Source organism: Rhinopithecus roxellana, chromosome 7, assembly GCF_007565055.1.
Source record: "Rhinopithecus roxellana isolate Shanxi Qingling chromosome 7, ASM756505v1, whole genome shotgun sequence".
In the NCBI taxonomy this organism is placed as follows: Eukaryota; Metazoa; Chordata; class Mammalia; order Primates; family Cercopithecidae; genus Rhinopithecus; species Rhinopithecus roxellana.
In genome coordinates this window covers 34,355,030-34,381,433 of record NC_044555.1, presented here as the reverse complement: position 1 = coordinate 34,381,433, position 26,404 = coordinate 34,355,030, and the positions used below count along the sequence as shown (strand labels likewise).

The 26,404-nt window shown below is 44.6% G+C and overlaps 2 protein-coding genes across 3 annotated transcripts in view; one reads left to right on the top strand and one right to left on the bottom strand.

Moving 5' to 3' along the window:
- ZNF182 (zinc finger protein 182) overlaps positions 1–16,139 on the bottom strand; it is a 39,156-nt gene extending 23,017 nt beyond the window's left edge. The window contains exons 1-3 of one of the 2 annotated variants that reach the window (XM_030933966.1): positions 16,048–16,139; positions 15,652–15,846; positions 14,720–14,773 (exon numbers count right to left, since the gene is read on the bottom strand). In XM_030933966.1, the coding sequence (XP_030789826.1) occupies positions 14,720–14,734 (15 nt within the window). In that variant the 5' untranslated portion in view covers positions 14,735–14,773; positions 15,652–15,846; positions 16,048–16,139. The remainder of the gene's footprint in view (positions 1–14,719; positions 14,774–15,651; positions 15,847–16,047) is intronic. The other variant, XM_030933965.1, reaches the window with a different exon arrangement.
- Positions 16,140–16,487: 348 nt separating this feature from the next.
- On the top strand, positions 16,488–22,044 carry SPACA5 (sperm acrosome associated 5). Its single transcript, XM_010381346.2, has 5 exons — positions 16,488–16,569; positions 20,076–20,306; positions 20,715–20,873; positions 21,674–21,752; positions 21,857–22,044. The coding sequence occupies exons 2-5, from the start codon at positions 20,162–20,164 to the stop codon at positions 21,951–21,953; spliced, it is 480 nt and encodes a 159-aa protein (XP_010379648.1). The 5' UTR covers positions 16,488–16,569; positions 20,076–20,161; the 3' UTR covers positions 21,954–22,044.
- The last annotated feature ends 4,360 nt before the right edge of the window (positions 22,045–26,404 follow it).

Here is a 26,404-nt window from a genome sequence, read left to right as displayed (position 1 = left end):
CTCCTGGATGATATCCTGAAGAGTGTTTTCCAACTTGGTTCCATTTTCCCCCTCACTTTCAGGCACCCCAATCAGACGTAGATTTGGTCTTTTTACATAATCCCATACTTCTTGCAGGCTTTGTTCATTTCTTTTTCTTCTTTTTTCTTTTGGTTTCTCTTCTCACTTCATTTCATTCATTTGATCCTTAATCGCTGATACTCTTTCTTCCAGTTGATCGAGTCGGTTACTGAAGCTTGTGCATTTGTCACGTATTTCTCGTGTCATGGTTTCCATCTCTGTCATTTCGTTTATGACCTTCTCTGCATTAATTAGTCTAGCTGTCAATTCTTCCACTCTTTTTTCAAGATTTTTAGTTTCTTTGCGCTGGGTATGTAATTCCTCCTTTAGCTCTGAGAAGTTTGATGGACTGAAGCCTTCTTCTCTCATCTCGTCAGAGTCATTCTCTGACCAGCTTTGATCCGTTGCTGGCGATGGGCTGCACTCCTTTGCAGGGGGAGATGCGCTCTTATTTTTTGAATTTCCAGCTTTTCTGCCCTGCTTCTTCCCCATCTTTGTGGTTTTATCTGCCTCTGGTCTTTGATGATGGTGACGTACTGATGGGGTTTTGGTATAGGTGTTCTTCCTGTTTGATAGTTTTCCTTCTAATAGTCAGGACCCTCAGCTGTAGGTCTGTTGGAGATTGCTTGAGGTCCACTCCAGACCCTGGTTGCCTGGGTATCAGCAGCAGAGGTTGCAGAAGATAGAATATTGCTGAACAGCGAGTGTACCTGTCTGATTCTTACTTTGGAAGCTTCCTCTCAGGGGTGTACTCCACCCTGTGAGGTGTGGGGTGTCAGACTGCCCCTAGTGGGGGATGTTTCCCAGTTAGGCTACTCAGGGGTCAGGGACCCACTTGAGCAGGCAGTCTGTCCGTTCTCAGATCTCAACCTCCGTGTTGGGAGATCCACTGCTCTCTTCAAAGCTGTCAGACAGAGTCGTTTGCATCTGCACAGGTCTCTGCTGCTTCCCCTGTTGTTATTTAGCTGTGCCCTGTCCCCAGAGGTGGAGTCTACAGAGACAGGCAGGTTTCCTTAAGCTGCTGTGAGCTCCACCCAGTTCGAGCTTCCCAGCGGCTTTGTTTACCTACTTAAGCCTCAGCAATGGCGGGCGCCCCTCCCCCAGCCTTGCTGCTGCCGTTTCGGTTAGATCACAGACTGCTGTGCTAGCAATGAGGGAGGCTCCGTGGCCGTGGGACCCTCCCGGCCAGGTGTGGGTATAATCTCCTGGTGTGCCCGTTTGCTTAAAGCGCAGTATTGGGGTGGGAATTACCCGATTTTCCAGGTGTTGTGTGTCTCAGTTCCCCTGGCTAGGAAAAGGGATTCCCTTTCCCCTTGCGCTTCCCAGGTGAGGCAATGCCTCGCCCTGCTTCAGCTCTCGCTGGTCGGGCTGCAGCAGCTGACCAGCACCGATTGTCCGGCACTCCCCAGTGAGATGACCCCAGTATCTCAGTTGAAAATGCAGAAATCACCGGTCTTGGGTGTCGCTCGCGCCGGGAGTTGGAGACTGGAGCTGTTCCTATTCGGCCATCTTGCTCTGCGGCAGGACATCTTATGATCCCCTCACCCCAACAATGGAAGGCAACCCAGGCCTGTGTCGCTAAACCCCCAACCTAGCAACAGAATGCGGCCTAGGTAGTCTCTGTTTTCTCCCAAATCAGCAGGAGTCCTTCCAACAACACCAGACAAGCCTGTGACACCAGCAAAGGAGATTAATCTGGAGCCTTGCTGACAATAAGCAGCCACCGGAAGTGCTCTTCTTCTCCACTGAACCTGAGACTTCCTTCCCCTATCTAGACACTCTGTCTCCACTTCAAGACACCTGGCAGTCAGGTAGGATGGCAGGGGGATCCCCACACAACAAGCACCCAGCCAGGAAATGCTCTTCATCCCTGCTGGCCAAAGACTTGGCTCTCTCACCCAGAGAACAGACATAATGCAGATGCAGCAGGGGAAAATCTGGACACAACAGGCACCCAACCAAGGAAGCAATGTTTGTCCCCTGTGTAGTGAATTCCTGGAATTTTATGTTGCTTTAGCATCCACTTTGAATATAAGTTGGACTTTCTTGTACAAGAAGCAGGACTCAGTCACCCTTGACACAGTCTCCAGTTCTCCACCTCCTCCCTGTTCCTCAATGTGGTTGACTCAGATATCAGCCTTATACAACCATCTACTGGTGACCATCTCCCTAGGGGACAGCTAGACACAACCTACTTGACTCCTCCCTCTGATCCCCACACCCTGCGTGGACTGCACAAATATGCCACAGTGACCACCTCCCAGTCACAGCGTGACTCCATGGAACTTGCACCTGCTTGCTCTAAACCCATCAGTTAAAACTCTCCATGAAAAGACTTCACCCCACAGCTCCGTCCCCCCATGCTTCTCTCTGTCCCCACTCACTGGCTGAGCATGTATGTCATGGACAGCTCTCTGCATCCCATTGTCCCTGCGAGGTGTGCTGCCCTCTTCCATCTGGACCTGTAAGGAATGTGCTGCCTCTGTGACTTCCCGTGTTCTGTTGAGTTGCCTCCTCTGCATCTCCCTTGCCCCACACACCCAAACCTAACTTCTCTCCCGGTCAGGGCTCTCCTACAGAGTGGCTATCTTGGTAGGAATAAGCTGTACGCAGGTCAGACAAGAGCCACAAGGGCGTCTGCCAGAATAAACAGGTTTCCTGGGAGAGGAACACCTGGTCATGAGTCAGACACAGGCACTAAGCCGCTCACCAGGATAAAGAAGAATTCTCTGAAAGGCACATGTGTAAACACCCACAACCACATTCCCTGGAGCCCCACCAGGATGGGGTTAGAATTTAAAGCCAAGCATATTATTAGAAGGTTAGAACTTTCAGGCCAACCCCCAGACCTCTAGGGAGGGGACAGGCACTACAGACTGAGTTAATCACCAGTGCCCAATGATTTAATCAATCATGCCCATGTTATGGAACTGCCATAGAAACCCCTCAATGGCAGGGTTAGGTAGCTTCTGGTTTAGCGAACACACTGTGTTGGGAGGGCGGCACACCCAGAGAGGGCATGGAAGGAAACTCTGTACTCTTCCATCCCTTGCTCTATAGAATTCTTCCATTTGATTGTTCCTGAGTTGTATCCATTATAATAAACTAATAACCATAAGTGCTTTCCTGAGTTCTGTGAGTTGTTCTAACAAATAACTGAACCTGAAGGGTACATAAGAATCTCTGAATTTGTAGTCAACCAGGCAGAAACGCAGGTAGCCTGGGCACCCCACTCATGGCTGGCATCTGAAGTGGAGGTAGTCTTGCAGGAATAAGCCCTTAACTTGGACGTTCTGCACTAATTCTGGTACTTATGTAGGAATTTGAGGAGGACACAATTCAGCCCAGTAACAATTTACAAAGATTTATAGCAGCCAACACAAAAATGCTCCCATGATTACAAGTTCTTCTGACACAAAATCTCAGCAAAGAAACAGAAGTTATGAAACAGAGAACAAAATGGAGATTATAGAACCAAAAAATACAACAAGCAAATAAAAACTCACTGAATGAGATCAATAGTTTAGTGGTGATGACAAAGGACAGAATCAGTGAACCTGAGAAAAGATCAATAGAATTTACTCAATCTGAAAAACAAGTAAAAAAAAAACTGAAAAAAAAAATGAAAAGAATCTCAGGGACACATGGGACTATAACAGAAGATCAAAATTCATATCATTGCCATTCCAGAAGGAGATGAGGAGAAACAGAAGGCGGTTACAAGAATATTTGAAGAAATAATACCTGAAAACTTCCCAAATTTGGCAAAAGACATAAACCTGCAGATTCAAGAAGCTGACCAAATCCATAATTCATGCCAAGACATGACAAAATTAAGCTTCTGAAAACTACAGAAACAGAAAAAATTTTGAAAGCAACCAGAGAAATACAATGCATTACTTATAGGTAAAAAATCAAAACAAAAAATAACAACAACAAAAAAAATTTGAATGACAGCAGATTTCTCATCAGAAACCATGGAGGCTAGAAAAAAGTGGCATAATATTTTTCAAGTGCTAACAAAAAGGGACTGTCTACCACCAATTCTATATCTGGCAAAGTTATCCTTCAGGAATGAAGGGGAAATTAAGACATTCTCAGGTGAAGGAAAACTAAAAGAATTTGTCTCTGGCAGACCTACTCTTAAGAAAATGCCTAAAGGAAGTTCTTCTAACACAAGGGAAGTGATAAAAGAATGAATCTCAAAGCATCAAGAAAGAACCAGGAACAACAGAGCAGAAAAATGACCAATTCTATATAAATACACAGGGAGGAAAAAGGGAATCAGAGGAAGGGGTGGAAAGAGAAAGAATGAGAGACAAACTTCCCTAGGGACTTTTAGCAAACTGTGAAGATGAGTCCCTTCCTCTCTAGAGGGTGATTTAACCAATCATACTTTTTTATGTGTGTAAGATGGAGTCTTGCTCTGTTGCCCAGGCTGGAATGCAGTGGTGCAATCTCTGCACACTGCAACCTCCGCCTCCCGGGTTCAAGTGATTCTCCTGCCTCAGCCTTCTGAGTAGCTGGGATTACAGGCACCCGCCATCACACCTAGCTAATTTTTGTATTCTTAGTAGAGACAAGGTTTTGCCATGTTGGCCAGGCTGGTCTTGAACTCCTGACCTCAGGTGATCCACCTGCCTCGGCTTCCCAAAGTGCTGGGATTACAGGCGTGAGCCACCGTGCCTGACCAATTGTGCCTTTTTATATTCACATCTTTTTTAGATTCCTGAGTAGTTTTGTGCAACCGTTCCATCTGCAATAAGAGAGTTCCATTTCTTTTATAAGACCAGCAGAAGAGGCCAGGCGCAGTGGCTCATGCCTGTAATCCCGGCACTTTGGGAGGCCGAGGCGGGCGGATCATGAGGTCAAGAGATCGAGACCATCCTGGCCAACATGGTGAAACCCCTTCTCTACTAAAAGTACAAAAAAATTAGCTGGGTGTGGTGGCGCGCGCCTATAGTCCCAGCTACTCGGGAGGCTGAGGAAGGACAACTGCCTGAACCCGGGAGGTAGAGGTTGCAGTGAGCTAAGATCATGCCACTGCACTCCAGCCTGGCAACAGAGCAAGACTCCATCTCAAAAAAAAAAAAAAAAAAAAAAAAAAAAACCCAGCAGAGGAGACAAAAATCTCACAATGAAACAACAATAAAAAGATGTGTGAGTGCACAGCTAACCTTCCCATTGCTTGCAGAATCTACCTGGCAGTTCAGCAGTATGGCAACTATGGTTTGTCAAAGGCCCACAGTGATGGTGGTAAAACACAGCTGAGATGGCAGACAGGTTTGGTGCAGTGCCTTTTGGCTGGTGCCAGGCAACTGGAGCACACAAGTACACACCCGAGATCTTGTCCTGTGGGCAGTGCAGTATTGCACAAGCAAGATGGAGGAAGCACATTCTACCCTGTCTTTCCCAATGAATACAAGTATAGAACTTGGACAAAGGCCAGGTGTGGTGGCTCACGCCTGTATTCCCAGCACTTTGGATGGCCGAGGTGGGCAGATCACCTGAGGTCAGAAGTTGGAGACCAGCCTGCCCAACATGGTGAAACCCTGTCTCTACTGAAAATACAAAAATTAGCCAGGTGTGGTGGCAGGCGCCTGTAATCCCAGCTAATTGGGAGGCTGAGGTGGGAGAATCACTTGAACCTGGGAGGCTGAGGTTGCAGTGAGCCGAGACTGTGCCACTGCACTCCAGCCTGGGCGACAGAGCAAGACTCCGACTCAAAACAAAACAGAACAGAACAAAAACTTGGACAGAACGCATGAACTAGCAGTTTCATGACTCTGAAAAGTTAAAAAAAAAAAAAAAGGAGCAAGTAGATTATGGGAAAACATCAGAATTTAAAGTACCACTAAATGGACTGTGAGTTTGCCACTTATTCTCTGGTATCTCCTGGCCCAGGATCAAGGCATTATCAAACCAAGAAGAGAGCACTGAGACACAGAGAGAGAGAGAACTCAAGAAGCAGCCCTCTGGATCTGTCTTGAAGAGTGGTAAAAAGAACCAGGCACAGCTGGGGGAAGTGTGTAGCAGAGTGCAGTAAGTGGAGTCTCAGTTTTCTGTCAGGAGGACGGGCAAGGAGGGCCACCCGGAACCAAAAAGTACACAAGAAATCATGGAGAGGAGGAGTTCACCCCATACAATCATTTATCCACTCCTGGGCTCACCCTCAAGCTGTGCATGGATGGATCTAATCCTAAACAGAAAAGCGAACACTTTGAGAACTGAACTAAGGGACAAACCACTGCCTGCCTATGTCCCAGAATGGCCACAGAGTCACACACAGACAGGACAGGTCTGAATGGCACTGCATAGGTTTGAAAACTGAACTGACATTGAAACCACAAACCACAGAAGGCTGATTAGAACTTGCAGCCTGAACTCAACCAGGCTGACTGCCTATCACAAACAAAAACATCAACTTTCTCCTCAGGATTTAAACATAACCCCAACTTATAACTGCATCTTCAAAATGTCCAGGACACGATCCAAAATTACATGGTACACAAAGAACCAATCAAATCTTAACTTGCATGACAGAAAACAATCAACAGACACCATCACTGAGATTACACAGATGTTGGAATTATTTGAGAAAGTATTTAAAATTGCTATTATAAAAACACCCCAAGAAGTAAAGGCAAACACTCCAGGAACCAACAAAAAAAATAGAAAGTTTCACCAAAGAAACAGAAGATATAAAGAAGAACCAGTCGGGTGTGGTGGTTCACGCCTGCAATCCCAGCACTTTGGGAGACTGAGGTGGGAGGATCATGAGGTCAGGAGTTCAAGACCAGCCTCGGCAATATGGTGAAACCCCGTCTCTACTAAAAATACAAAAATTAGCCAGGCACGGTGGCAGGCGCCTGTAGTCCCAGCTACTTGGGAGGCTGAGGCAGAAGAATCGCTTGGACCCAGGAGGCAGAGGTTGCAGTGAGCCGAGATCATACCACTGCACTCCAGCCTGGGCAACAGAGCGAGACTCTGTCTCAAAAATAAAATAAAAAAAAGAACCAAATGAAAATTTTGAAACTGAAAAAGATAATAACTGAAATAAACTCTCAATTGATGGACTCAACACAACAGAGATAACAGAGAAAAGAGCAAGTAAGCTTCAAGGTAAACCAATAAAGATTACCTAATCCCAAAAATAAAAAAAACACTGCAGAAACATGAACAGATTCTGAGACCTGTGGGACAATACCAAAAGGTCCAAAACTCATGCCATCAGAGTTCCAAAAGGAGAGGAGAAAGAGGATAGTACAGAAAAATATCTGGAAAAAATAATTCCTGAACACTTTCCCAAATTTGGCAAAAGACAAAAATCTGTATGTTCAAGAGGCTCAGCAAGTTCAAAACAGGATAACCCCAAAGAAATCCACATTCAGACACATCATCACCAAACTGCTGAAAGCTAAGGACAAGTGAAAAACAACATATTATTTACAGGAGAACAACTATTTAAATGACTGTGGATTTCTCGTGAGAAACCAGGGCATGCAGAAGAAGTGGAACAGCATTGTGAAAGTTCCAAAAAAAAACAACAGTCCACTGAAAAATCTACAGGCAGTAAAAATCTCCTTCAGAAATGAAGGTGAAATGAAGACATTCTCAAGGAAGGAAAACCAAGACTATGTTGCCAGCAGACTTGCTCTGAAACAACTGCCAAAGGCAGTTCTTCATAACAGGCAATTGATATCAGAAGGAAACTTAGGTTATGAACAATGAAGGAAGAACATCAAAGTGGTAAAAATCTGGGTAAATAGAATAGATTATCCTTGAGTTCTTTAAAATACATTTGACAGTTGGAAGAGAAATAACATTTTATGGTAGAATTTTCAGTATATATGAAAGTAATATTAATACATAAGACAACAAAAACATAAAGGGGAGAGGGAAAAGGGGCTTATAAGATGGTAAGGTTCACACACTTACATAAGATAGTAAGGTTTACCACTTAAAGAGGTAAAATACTGAATCTAAGCATGTTGTGTAAACTTAAATATATACAGTAATTTGCAGGGCAACCACCAAAAAAAAAAATATGTAACTCTGTAAACAGATAAAGTAAAAAACACAACAGACAAATAAAAATGCAATCTAAGAAAAATGTTCAAATAACCCAAAAGAAGGCAGAAAATGAGAAACAGAGGAACAAAAAAGGGAGAAAAACCAGAAAACAAATAATAAAGTGGTAAATACCTAAATCCAAGAGTATCAATAATTACATTAAATGTCAACGGACTGAATGTACCAATTAAAAGGAAGAAATTTTCAAAATGGATTAAAAAAATATTACCCAACTGTTACGGACTGAATTGTACTCCCACCCACAAATTCACACATTGAAGCCCCAACCTGCAATGTGACTGTATTTAGAGACTGGGCCTTTATAAAGGCAATTAAGGTTAAATGAGGTCATAAGGGTGGGGCCCTAACGCAGCAGAACTGGTATACATATAAGAGAAATGGACATCAGAGCTTGCTGTGTGTGTGTGTGAGCAGAGGAAAGGCCATATGAGCACACAGCAACAAGGTGGCCAGCTGCAAGCCAGAAAGAGTGCCTGAGGCTAAAACCAAATCAGTCAGTACCTTAATCTGGGACTTCCCAGCTTCTGGAACTGTGAGAAAATTGACTTCTGTTGTTTAACCCACCCAATCTGTGGTACTTTGTCATGGCAGCCCGAGCAGACTAATATACTCAGCTACATGCTGTCTAAAAGAATATCCTGGCGGGGCGCGGTGGCTCACGCCCGTAATCCCAGCACTTTAGGAGGTCAAGGTAGGCGGATCACCTGAGCTCAGGAGTTCGAGACCAGCCTGGGAGATATGGCAAAACCTCACCTCTACAAAAAATTAGCCAATTGTGGTGGTGTGTGCCTGTGGTCCCAGCTACTTGGGAGGTTGAGGTGGGAGGATCACTTAAGCCTGGGAGGTCAAGGCTGCAGTGAGCCAAGATTATGCCACTGCATTCCAGCCTGGGTGAGAGGGAGACCCTGCTAAAACACACACACACACACACACACACACACACACACACACACACCCCATACTTCAAATATAATAATACAGGTAGGATAAAAGAAAGAATGGAAAAAAGTATACCATTGAAATACTACCAAAGGAAAACTGGAGTGACCATATTTAATAACAGCCAAAGTAGACTTCAGAGCCAAAACTCATCCAGGATAATGAATGACATAAGGATTAAAAAACTCACCGGCCAGGCACAGTGGCTCACACCTGTAATCTCAGCACTTTGGGAGGCTGAGGCGGGTGGATCACCTGAGGTCAGGAGTTCAAGACCAACCTGGCCAACATGGCAAAACCCCGTCTCTACTAAAATACAAAAATTAACTGGGCGTGGTGGCAGGCACATGTAATCCCAGCTACTTAGGAGGCTGAGGCAGGAGAATCGCTTGAAACCAGGAGAGGGAAGTTGCCGTGAGTCAAGATCACACCACTGTACTCCAGCCTGGGTGACAGAGCAAGACTCCATCTCAAAAAAAAAAAAAAAAAAAAAAAATTAATTAATTCACCAAAAAGACATAACACTCCTAAAACTGTATGCATCTAACAACAGAGCTTCAAAATATATGAAGGAAAACTGATAAAACTGACAGGAGAAACAGGCAAATCTGCAATAATAACTGTATACTCAATACTTTTTTCTCAGTAACTGATAGAACCAGTAGACAGAAAATCAGCAAGAATATAGAACTAAACACCATCAACCAACTGTATGCAATTGAGATATACAAAACACTCCTGTAAAACAACAGAATATACATTCTTTTCTTTTTTTTTTTTTTTGAGACGGAGTCTCGCTCTGTCGCCCAGGCTGGAGTGCAGTGGCGTGATCTTGGCTCACTGCAACCTCTGCCTCCCGCGTTCAAGGGATTCTCCTGCCTCAGGCTCCCAAGTAGCTGGGACTACAGGCACGTGCCACCACGCCTGGCTAATTTTGTATATACATTCTTTTCAAGTGCACATGGAACATTCACCAAGAAAGACCATGAGTCAGAAAACTAAATGTAACAAGTGTAAAAGACCTGAAATCATACAAAGTATAATATGTTCTCAGACCATAATGAATTTTTTATAGTAATAGATAACAGGAAAATCTCTAGGTACTTGAAAATTAAACATCATTCTTCTAAATAATATATTGGTCAAAGAGGAAGTCTCAAAGAAAATTAGAAAATACTTCAAACTAAACAAAAATGAAAATACAACATATGAAAATTTGTGGGATGCAGCTAAAGAAGTGCTTAGAGGAGGCCGGGTGTGGTGGCTCACACTTGTGATCCCAGCACTTTGGGAAGCCGAGGCAGGTGGATCACCTGAGATCAGGAGTTCGGGACCAGCCTGCCCAACATGGCAAAACCCTGTCTCCAGTAAAAATACAAAAAAATTAGCTGGGCGTGGTGGTGGGCGCCTGTAATCCCAACTACTCAGGAGGCTGAGGCAGGAGAATCTCTTGAACCCCGGAGGCAGAGGTTGCAGTGAGCTGAGATCGCACCACTACACTTCTGCCTAAGCAACAGAGCAAGACTCCATCTCAAAAAAAAAAAAAAAAAAAAAAAGTCACCATATGATCCAGTAATGTCACTCCTGGGTAGATATCCAAAGGACCTGAAATTAGTATGTCAAGGAGATATCTACAATCCCATGTTTATTGCAGCATTATTCGCAACAGCCAAGTTATGGAATCAACCTCAGTTTCCATCAGTGGATGAACAGATAAAGAAAATGTGGCATATATACACAATTGAATATCATTCAGCCTTTAAAAAGAAGGAAATTCAGGCCGGGAGCAGTGGCTCAAGCCTGTAGTCCCAGCATGTAGGGAGGCCAAGGCAGGCAGATCACCTGAGGTCAGGAGTTCAAGACCAGTCTGGCCAACATAGTGAAACCCCATCTCTACTAAAAATAGAAAAATTAACTGGGCATGGTGGCAGGTGCTTGTAATCCCAGCTACTCAGGAGGCTGGGGCAGGAGAATCACTTGAACCTGGGAGGCGGAAGTTGCAGTGAGCCAAGCAGCCTGGGCGACAAAGCAAGACTCCATCTCAAAAAAAGAAAAAAAGAAAAAAGAAGGAAATTCTGCCGTTTGCAACAATGGATGAACCTGGGGGACATTACCCTAAGTAAAATAAGCCAGGCACAGAAAGATAAATACTGCATGTGCTCACTCATATGTAGAAGCTTAAAAAGTTTTCATAGAAGTAGAGTTGTTCTCATAGAAGAACAGTGGTTACTAGAGGCAAGGAAGGGTTGGGGGGTGGGTAGCCAAAGGTTGGTTAACAGATACATAAGTAGAGCTGGATAGGAGGAATAAGTTCTAGCATTCTACAGCACTGTAGGGTGACCATAATTAACAACAATTTAGTGTATATTTTCAAATAGCTAGAAGAGAGGCTTTTCAATGTTCTCAATACTAAGAAATAAATGTTTGAGATGGATATGCTAATTATCTTGATTTGATCATTACACATTGTAGACATTTACCAAAACATCCCAGTATACCCCATAAATACGTATAATTATTATGTGTCAATTTAAAATAATAAGGCCGGGCACAGTGGCTCACGCCTGTAATTCCAGCACTTTGTGAGGCCGAGGCAGGCGATCACCTGAGGTCAGCGGTTTGAGACCAGCCTGCCCAACATGGTAAAACCCCGTCTCTACTGAAAATACAAAAATTAGCCAGGTATGATGGTGCACGCCTGTAGTCCCAGCTACTCAGGAGGAAGGCAGGGGAATTGCTTGAACCTGGGAGCCGGAGGTTGCAGTGAGCCGAGATCGCACCACTGCACTCCAGCCTGGGTGACAGAGTGAGATTCTATCTCAAAAAAAAATTTAAGGCCGGGCGCAGTGGCTCACGCCTGTAATCCCAGCACTTTGGGAGGCCGAGGCGGGTGGATCACGAGGTCAAGAGATCGAGACCATCCTGGCTAACACGGTGAAACCCCGTCTCTACTAAAAATACAAAAAATTAGCCGGGCGTGGTGGTGGGCGCCTGTAGTCCCAGCTACTCGGGAGGCTGAGGCAGGAGAATGGTGTGAACCCAGGGGGCGGAGCTTGCAGCGAGCCGAGATCGCACCACTGCACTCCAGCCTGGGTGACAGAGCGAGACTCTGTCTCAAAAAAAAAAAAAAAATTTAAAAATTAAATAATAAAATAATAAAAGCAAAAAAAAATTATTAACAATTGGGGTTAGAACAATTGGAAATCCATATGCAAAATGAACCCTGACCTAATCCTCACACCTTACACAAAAATTAATGCAAAAGGGCCAGGCGCAGTGGCTCACGCCTGTAATCCCACCACTTTGGGAGGCCAAGGCGGGTGGATCACCTGAGGTCAGGAGTTCGAGACCAGCCTGGCCAACATGGTGAAACCCCGACTCTACTAAGAATATAAAAATTAGCCGGGTGTGGTGGTGCATGCCTGTAGTCACAGCTACTCGGGAGGCTGAGGCAAGTGATTCTTATCACTTGAACCCAGGAGGTGGAGGTTGCAGTGAGCCGAGATGGCGCCGCTGCACTCTAGCCTGGGCAACAGAGTGAGACTCCATCTCAAAAAAAAAAAAAAAAAAAAAAAAAAAAAAAAAAAAAAAAAATTAATGCAAAAGGAATCATCTATCTAAATGTAAAATCTAAAACTATAAAATTATAGAATAGGAGAAAATCTTCATGACCTAGTGTTAGGCAAAGTTCTTAGACATGACAACAAGGGCAAGATCCATAAATAAATGATTCATAAATTGGAAATTTTCCAAATTAAACATGTTTGCTCTGCAAACAACAATGTATGAGAAGAAAAGGACAAGCAATACACTTGGAGAAAGCATTTGCGAACCATGTATCTGACAAAGGACCTGTATAAAGGATATATAAAGAACTCTCAAAACTCAACAGCAAGAAAATCCAGTTGAAAAATGGGCACAAACTTTTGAACAGACATTCATCAAGAGGATAGACCAAAAGTAAATAAGCATATATAAAGATGCTTAACATCTTTAACTATTAAGGAAATGCAAATTAAAATCATCATGAGATAAACGACTACATAAAAAATACTGACAATACCAAGTACTGACAAAAATCTGAAACAATTGGAACTCATACATTGCTGGGCGAAATGAAAAATGGTTCAACCGCTCTAGAAAATAATTCGGCAGATTCCTAAAAAGTTAAACATACACTTACCATATGACCCAGTAATCCAATATTTACTCCGCAGAAATGAAAACCTAGGTTCACACAAAGCCCTGTGCATGATTGTTTAAAGTAGCTCTACTCACAATTGCCAAAAACTGGAAATAACCCAAATGTCTTTCAACAGGTGAATGGATAAATACACTGGAGAACATTTATACCATGGACTACTATTCAGCAATAACAAAGAAACAACTACTGACACACACAACTTTGATGAATCTTCAGGGAGCTGTGCTGAGTGGAAACAAACAAACACACACAAAAAAATCCCAAAAGGTCACATACCACACGATCCATTTCTATTACATTCTTGAAATGACAAAATTCCCAAAATGGAAAACAGATTTGTAGCTGCCAAGAGTTTAGGAATGGGTATAGTGGAGGAAGGGTAGTGGCTGTGGCCGTAAGGGACAACTTGAGGGATCCTTGCGATGATGGGGCTTGACCATATCAGTGTCAACATCCTGACTTTGATATTGTACTATGGTTTTTGCAGGATGTTATCATTGGGGGAATCTAGGAAAAGAGTACACTGGATTTCTCTGCATTATTCTTTCAATTGCATGTAAATCAATCATCTCAGAAAGAAAAGGTTACATAATACATGACACCCCACTTATATGACATTCTTGAAAAGACAAAACTATAGTGACACAGAACAGACCTGCCACTGCCTGAGGTTACAGGCTGGGGAAGATATGACTATTAACAGAGTAGCATGAAGGAGTTTTTTGGGGTGATGAAACTATTATCTGTCCTATAGATTAGTTACACCAATCTAACAGAAAAATCAATTTCACTGTATGTTAATTTAAAAAATAAAATTGTTTAAAGTGAAAGAAAAAATATGGTGGGCTGCAGGTATCTGAAAAATTTTTGTCTCTTGGACAAAAGATAATTCAAAGTCCAACTAAGAAAACTGCTTCAGGAAAATCATTGGAAAGACAAGCAGGTTCCTTAAGAGATTTCATTCCCAAGTTACATTTTGACGTGATGTCTCCAGCTCACTGAGGAAAGCTGTAGGACATATCTGCAGGAAAGCATTTGTCACCAGGCTATGGTTGAGGGCAACTGCACTATCCACATGAAGACCCAGCAAAGAAATACCTTTAAACACAATTCCAGGCAACCTTGACTTCCCATGAAGGCTGTGTGCTCTCTCCTGATGAGTAAGGTGAGCCAAGGTACTGCTTATGTTTCCTTTGCCTACCAGAAAGCTCAAAGAGAAACTGACAGCCCAACATCAATATCTGTTACACCCTGAGTCCTGCACACCTCTACATTCTAACTTGGCCTTGATCTGTTGTCTCTTATTTTGTCTAATCCTAATCCTTATTTACAAATACTTTCCTATTTTATGGCAGGGATTTCCACAAATTTCGCTACATCCACAGTAAAATAGAGGAATGAAGAAACAGACAACACACTTACCTGGGGTTTGGCCATTTCCTGCTCTTCTCGGGAAAAAGCAGATACGTGTGACGGCTGAGATGGAACAAGTGGAGAAGAGTAGAGCAGATGAGGAGACCTATCAGACTTTCAGTACCCAGAATTAGCTGCCTAGCAATCCCCTCACATCAGCTGGCCATCAGACTGCTCTCTGGAAGAGTCTGGGCAACCATGTGATTTTAACAATCTGTGTATTATTCACCCTTCATGCGAACATTGAACACAAAAGGTTTTATATACACATATCTTAAATTGTGTACTGACCTATAAAGTGTATTTCTAGGTATTTTCCTTAAGGAAATAATTTATCATAATGTATCATAATTTCTCTGTACGTACCCACGTCTCAGCATTGATTTTAATAATGCCAAACTTAAACGATCCTCTATGACACATAAGGGATTAATAATAACAAAATATAAAAGATAAAATGCTACAAAGCTGTTAAAAGTGTTATATGGAACTGTACAGTATCTATGCACTTTGTGATATACGTATCTCAATTAAACGTTTTTTAAAGGTGTACAAAAAAATCTTAAGCTGAATTACATTAAACTTTTATATGAAAACAAAGTAGGTTTTAAAACTGCGGGAATCCATTTTAAAACTGTATGTTAAATGTTTAAAAGGCATATCCCTACACACACCAAAAATGTCTAAAAATGGACATTTAAATGTGTGGGGGAAGAATTAGTTCCTTTTGATTTTCTTTTCCTCTATTTCTGAATTAATCTATACTTCAAATGTTATTTATTAAATGCCAAAAAAACTACACTCTAAAACTATTGTCCCAATTACATTTTACCCCCATCTCCCTCAGACCCCGCACCTACCCCTCCTCCCAGGTCCCCAACTCTGGGCGAGGCCCGGGGTCAGGTGAGACCTCGCAGGTGCCTCTCCTTCCTTCTGCTCACCTCACGGGGGCCGCCTTGCCCAGGAGCCGGAAAGAGGCCTTCGGGTGCGGGGGTGCAGGTTCACTTCGGCCCGAGCATTCACACCAGGTCCCCACCTCGGGGCTTGGGCAAGGGGATAGGGCAGAGGGAGGAGCGGGGCGCGTCTAAAGAGGGGCCTGAGGGATGGGCATGAACCCTTAGGGGCAGGTCACTGTGCTGGAAAATGTGTAAAAGTCAAAGTTTAATAAGCCCCATTCAATCCTGCTTAGCCCCCATAACTTTGTTCACCAGCGAGCCCCTAGAACCTCGTCCACTGACCTCTCGGTCCCCCATCACTCAACCCCCAACTCCCACTTCACTCATCCCGCAGAACTCCCCATCACTCAGCCCACGACCCCTAGCACTTGCCCCCTCAACCTCACTCTCTCTCGATAACAGATTTTCTGCTCGCTGCTCAGGAGACCGTTACAAAGCCCGGCCCCAACAAGCACTTCCGCTTCGGGACCGACTCTTTGGCACCGCAGCCTAAAGGGCTGCAGCGGTCGGTTCTGCGCACGCTCAGTGGCGCCTTTGAGACCCCCCCCCCCCGTCCGCCAATAGTCAACATGGGGCCTCAGCGCAGGCGCAGAGGGAAGGTAGTCTTGCCGGTGACGTCACTCCTCCAGGCGAGAGGGCCGCGCTCACCGTGTGTTTTTGCTTCTGGGGCTGCGTCGCAGAGCAGGTGTTTACTTAGCTCTGCAGAGGCCGGTACTCCTAAGACTTCAGACACCAATTTTCTTACGGCAAGGCGGGGAGGGGAAGTGCCCAACTAAGGAAAAGATTCTAGCAGGCGGCAATTTCGCACTTTGAACTTAGAGGGCAGCAACAGGGTTGCAAGTGTAAAAGAACGGGACGGCGGGGTCTGTGGCTAAATTGCTCTGCGTGCACAAAGAGTAAGAGGTAGGGAAAAGCCACTGGCTTCATCCAGTGGTCAGGACTGGGAGTTTACGTTGTAGCGTTTGAAGGACGGTAGGTCGGTATGCAGACAAGCTGAAAAATAAACGGCGATATGGGACACACACACCAGGGGTGAAGGGGTGTATTAAGTGGTGGCTAACAGGTTGCTTTTTCTGGATGAGTAGACAGTGTCAGTGTGTTGGGAGTGTAGGAGGTGTAGGCTGGGGCCAGGTGCTGTAGGGCCTCCTTGGCCAGGGAGCTCATATTTCATTCTGGACATATGGGAAACCATAAAAAGGATCCGATTTGTAAAGAACAGTCTGAAGCAATCTAACATATAGTAACGTTAAAAATACACATATAATGAGCTGGGTGAGGTGGCACGCACCTGTAATCTCAGCACTTTGGGAGGCCGAGGTAGGCGGATCACCTGAGGTCAGGAGTTCAAGACCAGCCTGGCCAACATGGTGAAACCCCGTCTCTACTAAAAATACCAAAAATTAGCCGGGCTTGGTAGCGCGCCTGTGATCCCATCTACTCGGGAGGCTGAGGCAGGAGAATCGCTTGAACCCGGGAGGAAGAGGTTGCAGTGAGCCAAGATCACACCACTGCACTCCAGCCTGGGCAACACGGTGAGACTCCATCTCAAAAACAAAAAACAAACAACAACAACAAAAAGGAATGGAGCTTCCCAGCAGACAAGACAAAGAAAGAAAGTAAAAAAGGAACTCACATCTCTTGCTCCCTGACACATCAGCACCTCCTGGGTATACAAGTTATCCACTCTCTCAATGCATTAGGAGGTAGAAAATAGAAAGGGCTGGTCCTTTAGGGCCCATCACAGTGTCGCCCCTTCTAGCACCTAAACGTCATCTCCAACCACCTTGTACACACACACCTACACAAAGGAGGAAATCCTTTAGGGTTGGTGGGAGTTGGGGGGCAGAGGAACCAGTGATACAGCCCCTCAGAAACTATCCCAGGGCCCACGGTGTGCATGCACAAGCTATGTGAGGCTAAGTTTGCTGCTGCAGAGCGAGGACCCCCACCTCTACCATCAGCCCCTACAGGTATGACCTCCTCGTACAGTAACCTAAGCAGCAGGTAGCTAGGTGAAGGAGAGTGAGAAGCTGACAGGTGGCTGGTCCCACCACAGAGTCTGCACAACATGACATTCCCACTGAAAGACAATGAGAGAAGCCCCCACGTGGCTGGCGAGTTATCATTACAATTGCTCTTAAGATACATTTTATCAAGACCACAAAAGCCTTGCCAATTGTGAGCAGTCATTTTGGACCAGAGGCAGCAGGTGAGGTTGACAGAGCAACAGCACAAAAGGAGCCAGGTCTCTGGTGACCTTGGAGCCACCACACTAGCCCTGGATTACCTGCCTCCAAAAGAGGAATCTGCTTCCTTCCTCTTGAAGCCACTGGTGTTTGTGGTGGGATTGGTGCGTGCAGCCAAATCAAATCCTGAGCAATCCATCAGACTTTTCTGTGTTGGCCAATGTGAGTGTCAGCGAACAGGAGACACATGGGACTGGTGGGTGAGGAGCATGAATAATGGTGACTGAAGGGCAAATTGGGAGTAAATGAGAGCAAGGAGAGGCAAAGGGCAATGGAATGGAGGTGAATGAACACCAGAGTGGAGTGGATGTGGGCCAAAGTGAGGGAATGACTATGCATGCATTCAATTATGAATGAATATGAGATTATGATGAGATTAAGTAAATGCTGGGAAATAAGGCACAATCTCAGCGGAAAAAAGGTGAAAGTGGGAACAGACTCTGAATGGGGCAACTGAAGGGGGTGAATGTGAGTGGAGTTTATAAGGATTAGAGTGTGAATGAATGGTGGTTTTATGAGGCACAAGATGAATGAAGAGAGGGGAATTTAGGGAGACAGTAGGAGTGAATGTGGGTAATGTGGGATGGAAAGGGAAGAATGGGGTGCGGGAAGGACAGAATAAAAGAGTGGAGATGGAGACATGGTAGAATGTGAAGCAGGCCGAGTTTGAGTGCGGGTGCTATGAGGGAGAAGGATGACTAGAGATGACTGGGATTAGATGGGCGTAATACAGCGTAGTAGCCCAGGAACGTGGGTGTACAGGGATCCCAGTGGGAATCGGCAAATGTGAATAAGCTGAAGAGTGTGCATGAATGGAGGTGATGTTGGGCAGAGTGAGAGGGAATGAAAGTGAAGAGCAGAGGATGGGTGAAGGTGGGTATTGCGAGGCAGAGAGTGGAACTCACCTTTACTTGGGTGAGTAAAGCGAGGAAACATGGGGAGCCCGATGTGAGCAAAAGTAACGAATTTGAGGCACAGTGTGACAGAATGTGGGTACTGGAAGGCAGAATATGAGCAAGAAGAGGGTGATAGGGGTTACAATGGGAATAGATTTAAATGAATGAGGCAGTGAGAGGCAGAGTAAGAGTAAATGGAGGCAATGAAGAGAAAACTGAGAAAGAACAGTGACCAAGCGTAGGCTAAGTATATGTGGGTAACTTCACCTAGTGTTTGGGAGTAATAGGGACAGAGCTCCAGGAAATGCGGGTGTTCCTGGGACAGCATCTGAGAGAATAGAGGTGAAGGAGGGGCAGAAAGGGAATGAATGGGGGAAATAATGAGGCCCCGGGTCAATGAAAGAAGCTGAAGGCTGGGCCACGTGCGAGTAAGCCAGAGTCATTTGATGCAGGGGTGGGAAATAAAGATAAATATAGGAAATGAGTTTGAGCAAGAGTGAGTGGGGTGAAGAAGGAATATGACATGAGAGAATTTGGGTAATGCTAAGTAGACTGTGGGGAATTGTGATAATATGAGGCCCAGTATGGGTGAATATAAGTGGCTGAAAGGCAGTGTAAGTGAATGGAGGAACAAAAGGCAGAATGAGAATGAAGTTGAAAAAGCAGGCATAAGAATGTATATGTAGGCCGGGCGCGGTGGCTCAAGCCTGTAATCCCAGCACTTTGGGAGGCCGAGACGGGCGGATCACGAGGTCAGGAGATCGACACCATCCTGGCTAACACGGTGAAACTCCGTCTCTACTAAAAAAATATACAAAAAAACTAGCCGAGCGATGTGGCGGGCGCCTGTAGTCCCAGTTACTCGGGAGGCTGAGGCAGGAGAATGGCGTAAACCCGGGAGGCAGAGCTTGCAGTGAGCCGAGATGGCGCCACTGTACTCCAGCCTGGGCGACAGGGCGTGACTCCGTCTCAAAAAAAAAAAAAAAAAAAAAAGAATGTATATGTAATATGCCATTTGTAATATGAAACATGGGGCACATTCCAGTAAATTAGGATGGAACAGCACTTTAAGTGCAGAGAGGTGAACCAAGGATGAGTGCTATGGTTTGAATATTGTCCCTTCCAAAATTCAGATGTCAGAAACTTAATCCCCAATGCAACAGTGTTGGGAGGTGGGGCCTTTAATCCCCAATGCAACGGTGTTGGGAGGTGTTTAGGTTTCTGTGCTCCGTGTTCCAGAATCTACCACTTAGACCTTTGCTCATAGAGCCCAGAGTTCCAGAATGCCCCTAATTCCGAACACCACAGGGTGAGTCTGGAGCAAGTCACCTGGGAGGGCTTACAGGTGCCATAATGCAGGCCTGGGGCACTGTGGTAGTGACCTTGGCCACGCTGATGGTTGTCACTGTGGATTCCAAGATCTATGAACGCTGCGAGCTGGCGGCAAGAATGGAGAGGGCAGGGCTGAACGGCTACAAGGGCTACGGCATTGGAGACTGTGAGAATCCCAGTTGCCCCTGAGCCACCCACCACATTCAGACCCAGGCTCCCCTTGTCCTTTATCACCTCTCCAGGCCAGGGCATGATCCCTTGAGTCACTCCCTGACTGACTATGCTGAGTAGTTTAACTAACTCTAACACCACCACCATTATGGCCTTCACAACCATCACCTCCATCTCTGCCGTCAACACCATCACTACAATCAATATCACTGCTGTTACCATCATGAATACCATTGCTACCACCATCACTGATGTCTCACCAGAATCACCAACATCACCACCACTAAACCAAGATCACCACCCTCACAACTGAGATGACAACCATCCCTGTCCTCCCCCCATCCTATCCTTCCCTATTCCCAAGCTCTATACCTACTCCTTGCCTCCCTTCTCCCTGCCCCAGGGCTGTGCATGGCTCATTATGAGAGTGGCTTTGACACCGCCTTCGTGGACCACAATCCTGATGGCAGCAGTGAATATGGCATTTTCCAACTGAATTCTGCCTGGTGGTGTGACAATGGCATTACACCCACCAAGAACCTCTGCCACATGGATTGTCATGGTAAGTCAGCACTGGGGACACACTGAAGCCCTGCTGGGCCCTACTCTCCCACACTTGGGAGGGCAAGGTTGTTTAAGCCATAATCTCCTGCAACAAGAGAAAAGTGATGGGAAAAGGAGAAAAGTTGCCTGAGCAACTTTTGGTTGTTTAGGACAGAAGAGCTCAGAGCTCAGAGCTCCCAATCCTCACCCAGAAAGGACACTGAAGTTTTCTTAGACTCAGGAAACAGGAAACTTATCTCCATGTGGAATAGAGATAGAGACTGTCCTGATTTGGGGTTGAAGTTACCCAGGCCCCGAGGAAAGAAGCAAATGTCTGATTCTAGAAACAGAAACAGATAACCTCCATGCAGAAATGACAGAACTTTCCAGATAAGACTGGTGGTGTTGAGGACAAAATAGAATAGCAGTTAAAGTTGTTCAGTGTTGGCCAAAATGGTGGTTGAGGTTGTCCAAGACAGGAAAAAATGGAGACTGAGGTTATTTGGGGCCAGCCCAAATGGAAATTGAGGTTGTCCAGGACCAGATAGTATGGGGGTTGGGATTATTCATAACTAGCCAACATGACCATCCAGATAATCCAGGATCAGTCAACATGAGTTAAGGTTGTACAGAACCAGCTAACATGGTGATTAAGATAATTTATAACCAACTGACAAGAGAATCAAGGTCATCCAGAATCAGCCAACATAGTGGTTGAGGTTCTTCAGGCCCCAAAGAACTCAAAATCCCTGGGCCCTCCATTCACTGTTACCCTAACCCCAATGCACTAGATCAGCATGTCCCTCTCTTCCCCCTCAGACCTGCTCAATCGCCATATTCTGGATGACATCATGTGTGCCAAGCAGATTGTGTCCTCACAGAATGGACTGTCTGCCTGGTAAGTTCATGGGGATGACCCGGACTGTGGGCAGCCAGGGATAGTGTCACTGCCACCCCCTCAACCTGTCCACTTCATGCTCTCTCTTTTTCTTCATTTCCCAGGACTTCTTGGAGGCGGCACTGTTCTGGCCATGATTTATCTGAATGGCTCAAGGGGTGTGATATGAACGTGAAAATTGATCCGAAAATTCATCCATGACTCAGATTCGAAGAGACAGATTTTATTTTCCTTTCATTTCTTTCTCTTGTGCATTTAATAAAGGATGGTATCGATAAACAATGCAAAAAATGCTGTGATGTCTGACTCTCTTCATTTATTCAATGCCCAGAAGTACCCTTCCGTCACAGTATTCTGTCACTTCCTCCATATATTCAAAGCTCTAATTAAGAAATACCAGATCACTCAGGGTGGGGAAGGAAGGGAGGATAGCGTGAATCAAGAGCATGTGTTCTCCTGGGTTCAAAAACCATCTCTACCACCTACTAGCTGTGTTGCCTTGGAAGAGATACTTAATTTCTCTGTGCCTCAGTTTCCTCATCTGTTAAATAAGGATGATAATAATAGTAGCTACTTGATGGGGTTATTGGGAGGGTTAAATGAATTAATATTTGTAAAACGCATGAAGTGCTTGGTACATAAGACAGTTATAGGTTTGGAGATAGAGGAGTGGGATGGGAGAGATGAAAATTGGCTTCCCTTAAAAAGAATCAGTCTCAGTGGGGTGCGGTGGCTCACGCCTGTAATCCCAGTACTTTGGGAGGCCAAGCCAAGTGGATCATGAGGTCAGGAGTTCGAGACCAGCCTGGCAAATATGGTGAAACCCCATCTCTACTAAAAATACAAAAAAAATTTAGCTGGGTGTGGTGAGTCCCAGCTACTCAGGAGGCTGAGGCAGAAGAATTGCTTGAATCCAGGAGGCGGAGGTTGCAGTGAGCCAAGATTGTGCCACTGCACTCCAACCAGGGTAACAGAGCGAGACTCTGTCTCAAAAAAAAAAAAAAAAAAAAAAAAAAAAAAATCACTCTCAGTTCAGGTCACTACAGGGTCTTTATTTAAGGCAGATACAGTCTCTTCAGGGGAGAATGAATCCAAAAGGATTGTGCTTACACAGGAAGCTCAGTGGGAATTAGGAGTTAAAGGTACATTTTCCCACATCCTCCCACACAACACCATTCTTCCAGCCCCCCAGCCCCTCTTTCATGATCAAAGCCTGAAGTTTCAAATAACAGAGCGGGAATGTAGGCAAAACATTCAATGGACACGCATGGTAATAATTTCTTCTTACAGAATGCCTGAGTTTCACTTTGTGTCTTGAGCAGAGAATTTAGGAATTTCAATTTGCCATTCTTTGCAACGGCCAGCACCTTTGGAAGCAGCCACTCCCATAAGGAAGCAGTCCCTCATGTTCTTTGTACTCTTTGGTTGGGATGGATACTCAAGTACCTGAGGCCTTGAAGTGTTCACTTCAACCAAGATAATCACAGATGATCATGAAAACAGCTAGCTGTCACTGCATGCCAAGGAATGCCAGAGCCCCCTTCCTTAATGCCAACTGGATTTCCCCCGCCTTGTGCCCCAACGAGCCTAGGTAATCAAATCTCATATCTCCCTGTGGGTCCATAAAGGGTGCCAACGCTTTGGATACTGATTTCTTGTTTTTTTCTTCTTTTCTTTCTTTTCCTTTTCTTTCTTTTTTTTCTTTTTCTTTTTTTGAAATGGAATCTTGCTCTGTTACCCAGGCTGGAGTGTAGTGGCTCATTGCAATCTCCACCTCCCGGGTTTAAGCGATTCTCCTGCCTCAGCTTCCTGAGTAGCTGGGATTACAGGCACCCACTACCACACCCAGGTAATTTTTGTATTTTTAATAGAGACGGGGTTTCACCATGTTGGGCAGGCTGGTCTTGAACTTCTGACCTCAGGTGATCCACCTGCCTCAGCCTCTCAAAGTGCTGGGATTACAGGGGTGAGCCACTGCACACAGCCTAAAGTATATTTTTAATTGCTGTTCTTTAGTGGCTATCTTTAAATCTGTAGCTACCTATCATTTGATAAACCCTTTTGTTCTTATATGGCACTTATTCTCCATTATGACAAAACAGCGATTCTTAATAATAGTAGATTTTATTAATTTTTCTATGCGAGTTTGGTATTAAATCTGGAGACATTTTTCCTGAGTATCATTTCCAAGGACTGTGCTTATTTAATTAATTAAATTGGGTTTCCCTTAATACCTGTGGCTAGATTTATGGTGAGGTTTGGCTTCCAACTGACAGCCCTCATATCTTCGAGGCCTCAAAATGTGCCTCTCTAGCTGGTCATCAGCTTGCCAGGCTTCTAGAAAGAATAATGATAATCCACACTCTAGCCTATGAATACAACTTTGTCAGAAGCAGGTCTCTGGTGGGACTGACTTTTCTTTCAAGCCTATATACCAGTCAGAAAGAAATTCCAAGTACATTTCTTTCCTACACTCTGAGCTTGAGAAAAAACAAACAAACAAACAAACAAAAAACCCAAGTTGCTGTAATAGAAATTGGAATGGGAAAGTGATGATAAATATAAGCGAATTTTATTGTTTAAGAAAAATACTTTAAAACTGGGGAGAGGCTAGACATGGTGGCGCATGCCTCTAAGCACTTTGGGAGGCCAAGGCAGGTGAATCACTTGAAGTCAGGAGTTCGAGACCAGCCTGGCCAACATGACAAAAACCCGTCTCTACTAACACACACACACACACACACACACACACACACACACACACACACACAAATAGTCATACGTGGTGGCATGCACCTGTAATTCCAGGTACACAGGAGGCTGAGGCATGAGAATCACTTTAACCCAAGAGGCGGAGGTTGCAGTGATCTGAGATTACGCCACTACACTCCAGCCTGGGCGACGGAGTGAAATTGTGCTTCAAAAATACATAAATAAATAAAACTAAAATAAGGGAGAGAAGGTAAAAATAGGTTTAGGGAGCCATGAGCAGGGGAAAGGGAGATTAGAAGGATACCACATCCAGGATTTGTGGGGAGAAGGACTCAAACAACGCAAAGAACCTTTTAGGAAAGCTGGAAGCAATTGAGGTGAACAAGAGAATAAGCAGAAGGACGAGGCCAGATTGTGGTGAGGCTAGCTCTTCACCATCTCACTCCAACATTACTGTGAGACAATAGCTCACAAAACTTAACAATTTGCAGTTAGTAATATCCCTTAAGAAGATATTTCTGAGCTTTCAAAGATGTCCAGCCCTCACTGACCCACTGCAGTATCCTTCTCATCACTTCCCTTCTTTCTTTCTTTTCTCTCTCTCTCTTCCTCTCTCTCTCTCTTTTTCTTTCTTTCTTTCTGACAAGGTCTCACTCTGTCACCTAGGCTGGAGTGCAGAGGTGCGATCTCAGCTCACTGCAACCTCCGCCTCCTGGGTTCAAGCGATTCTTGTGCCTCACCCTCCCAGGAAGCTGGGACTACAGGTGTGGCCACCACACCCAGCTAATTTTTGCATTTTTAGTAGAGAAGAGGTTTCACCATGTTGGCCTAGCTGGTCTCAAACTCCTGGCCTCAAGTGATTCGCCTGCCTCAGCTTTCTGAAGTGCTGGGATTATAGGCGTGAGCCACTGTGCCTGGCCTGCTCATTTCTTTCTTATCTGTACAACTCAAACTTGGGACTTCTCTGTCTATGATCCAAAGTCCTCCCTCCTCCAAAGAGGCAATCACATCTGGTTTGGTCACAGGATACCCTGTAACAGAAAATGATACAAGACTTGGGCACGTCTGTGTGGGCTTTGGGATCTCAAAAAGTTAGAAAGGTACATATTCATGAGGGTAAATTTCACATGGGAGATGAAAATAGAAACACCTTGTTCAGTCTAGGAGGGATTAAGAATCTTTAATCCCTAGAACCTGAGGTCAAAATATTGAAGCACTTCAGAGATGGAAAGTTATTCTACTAGATATACCATGAATTACTCACGGAAGCCATCCTCACCCACAGAGACCAGATGGCTAAAGTTCCATAGTATTACATCTCTATATCTCTCTATAGTTCTCTAGCATCACAGGGTCCTCTGAGGAGGACCAGTCAATTCCACTGCTCCTGGGTGAAATCCACAGCCACATCATCAAATGACATGATCCCTGTAATTGAATGCTTCTATTCAATAGGTTGGATAAAAATCAAAATGATAATACTTTCAAAAATAAAGAACATATTCTTCAGAGAGAATATTTCATTTCAAAAAGGACTTTTTCATTTGAAATGAAATATTTCATTTCAAAAACGGCTTTTCTGAGATAGTTGCAATACCTATCTATAGGAAAGGACTTTTATACTATAGAAACTATAAAGTACTCCTACAAACAATAAGATAAATATAGATAGATAATCCAATAGAAAAACCAGAAAAAAAGATTTGAACAGGTAATTCACAAAAGAGAATATCCAAATGGCCAATACATATATAAAAAGGTGCTCACCATCACTAGTCATCAGAGAAAGGCAAACTTAAACCACAATGAGATACCACTATATGCCAACAGAAAACTAAAATTAAGACCAACAATCTTCAGCTTTCCTGAAAGGCTTTTTGAATCCTTCCTTCCTTCCTTCCTTCCTTCCTTCCTTCCTTCCTTCCTTCCTTCCTTCCTTC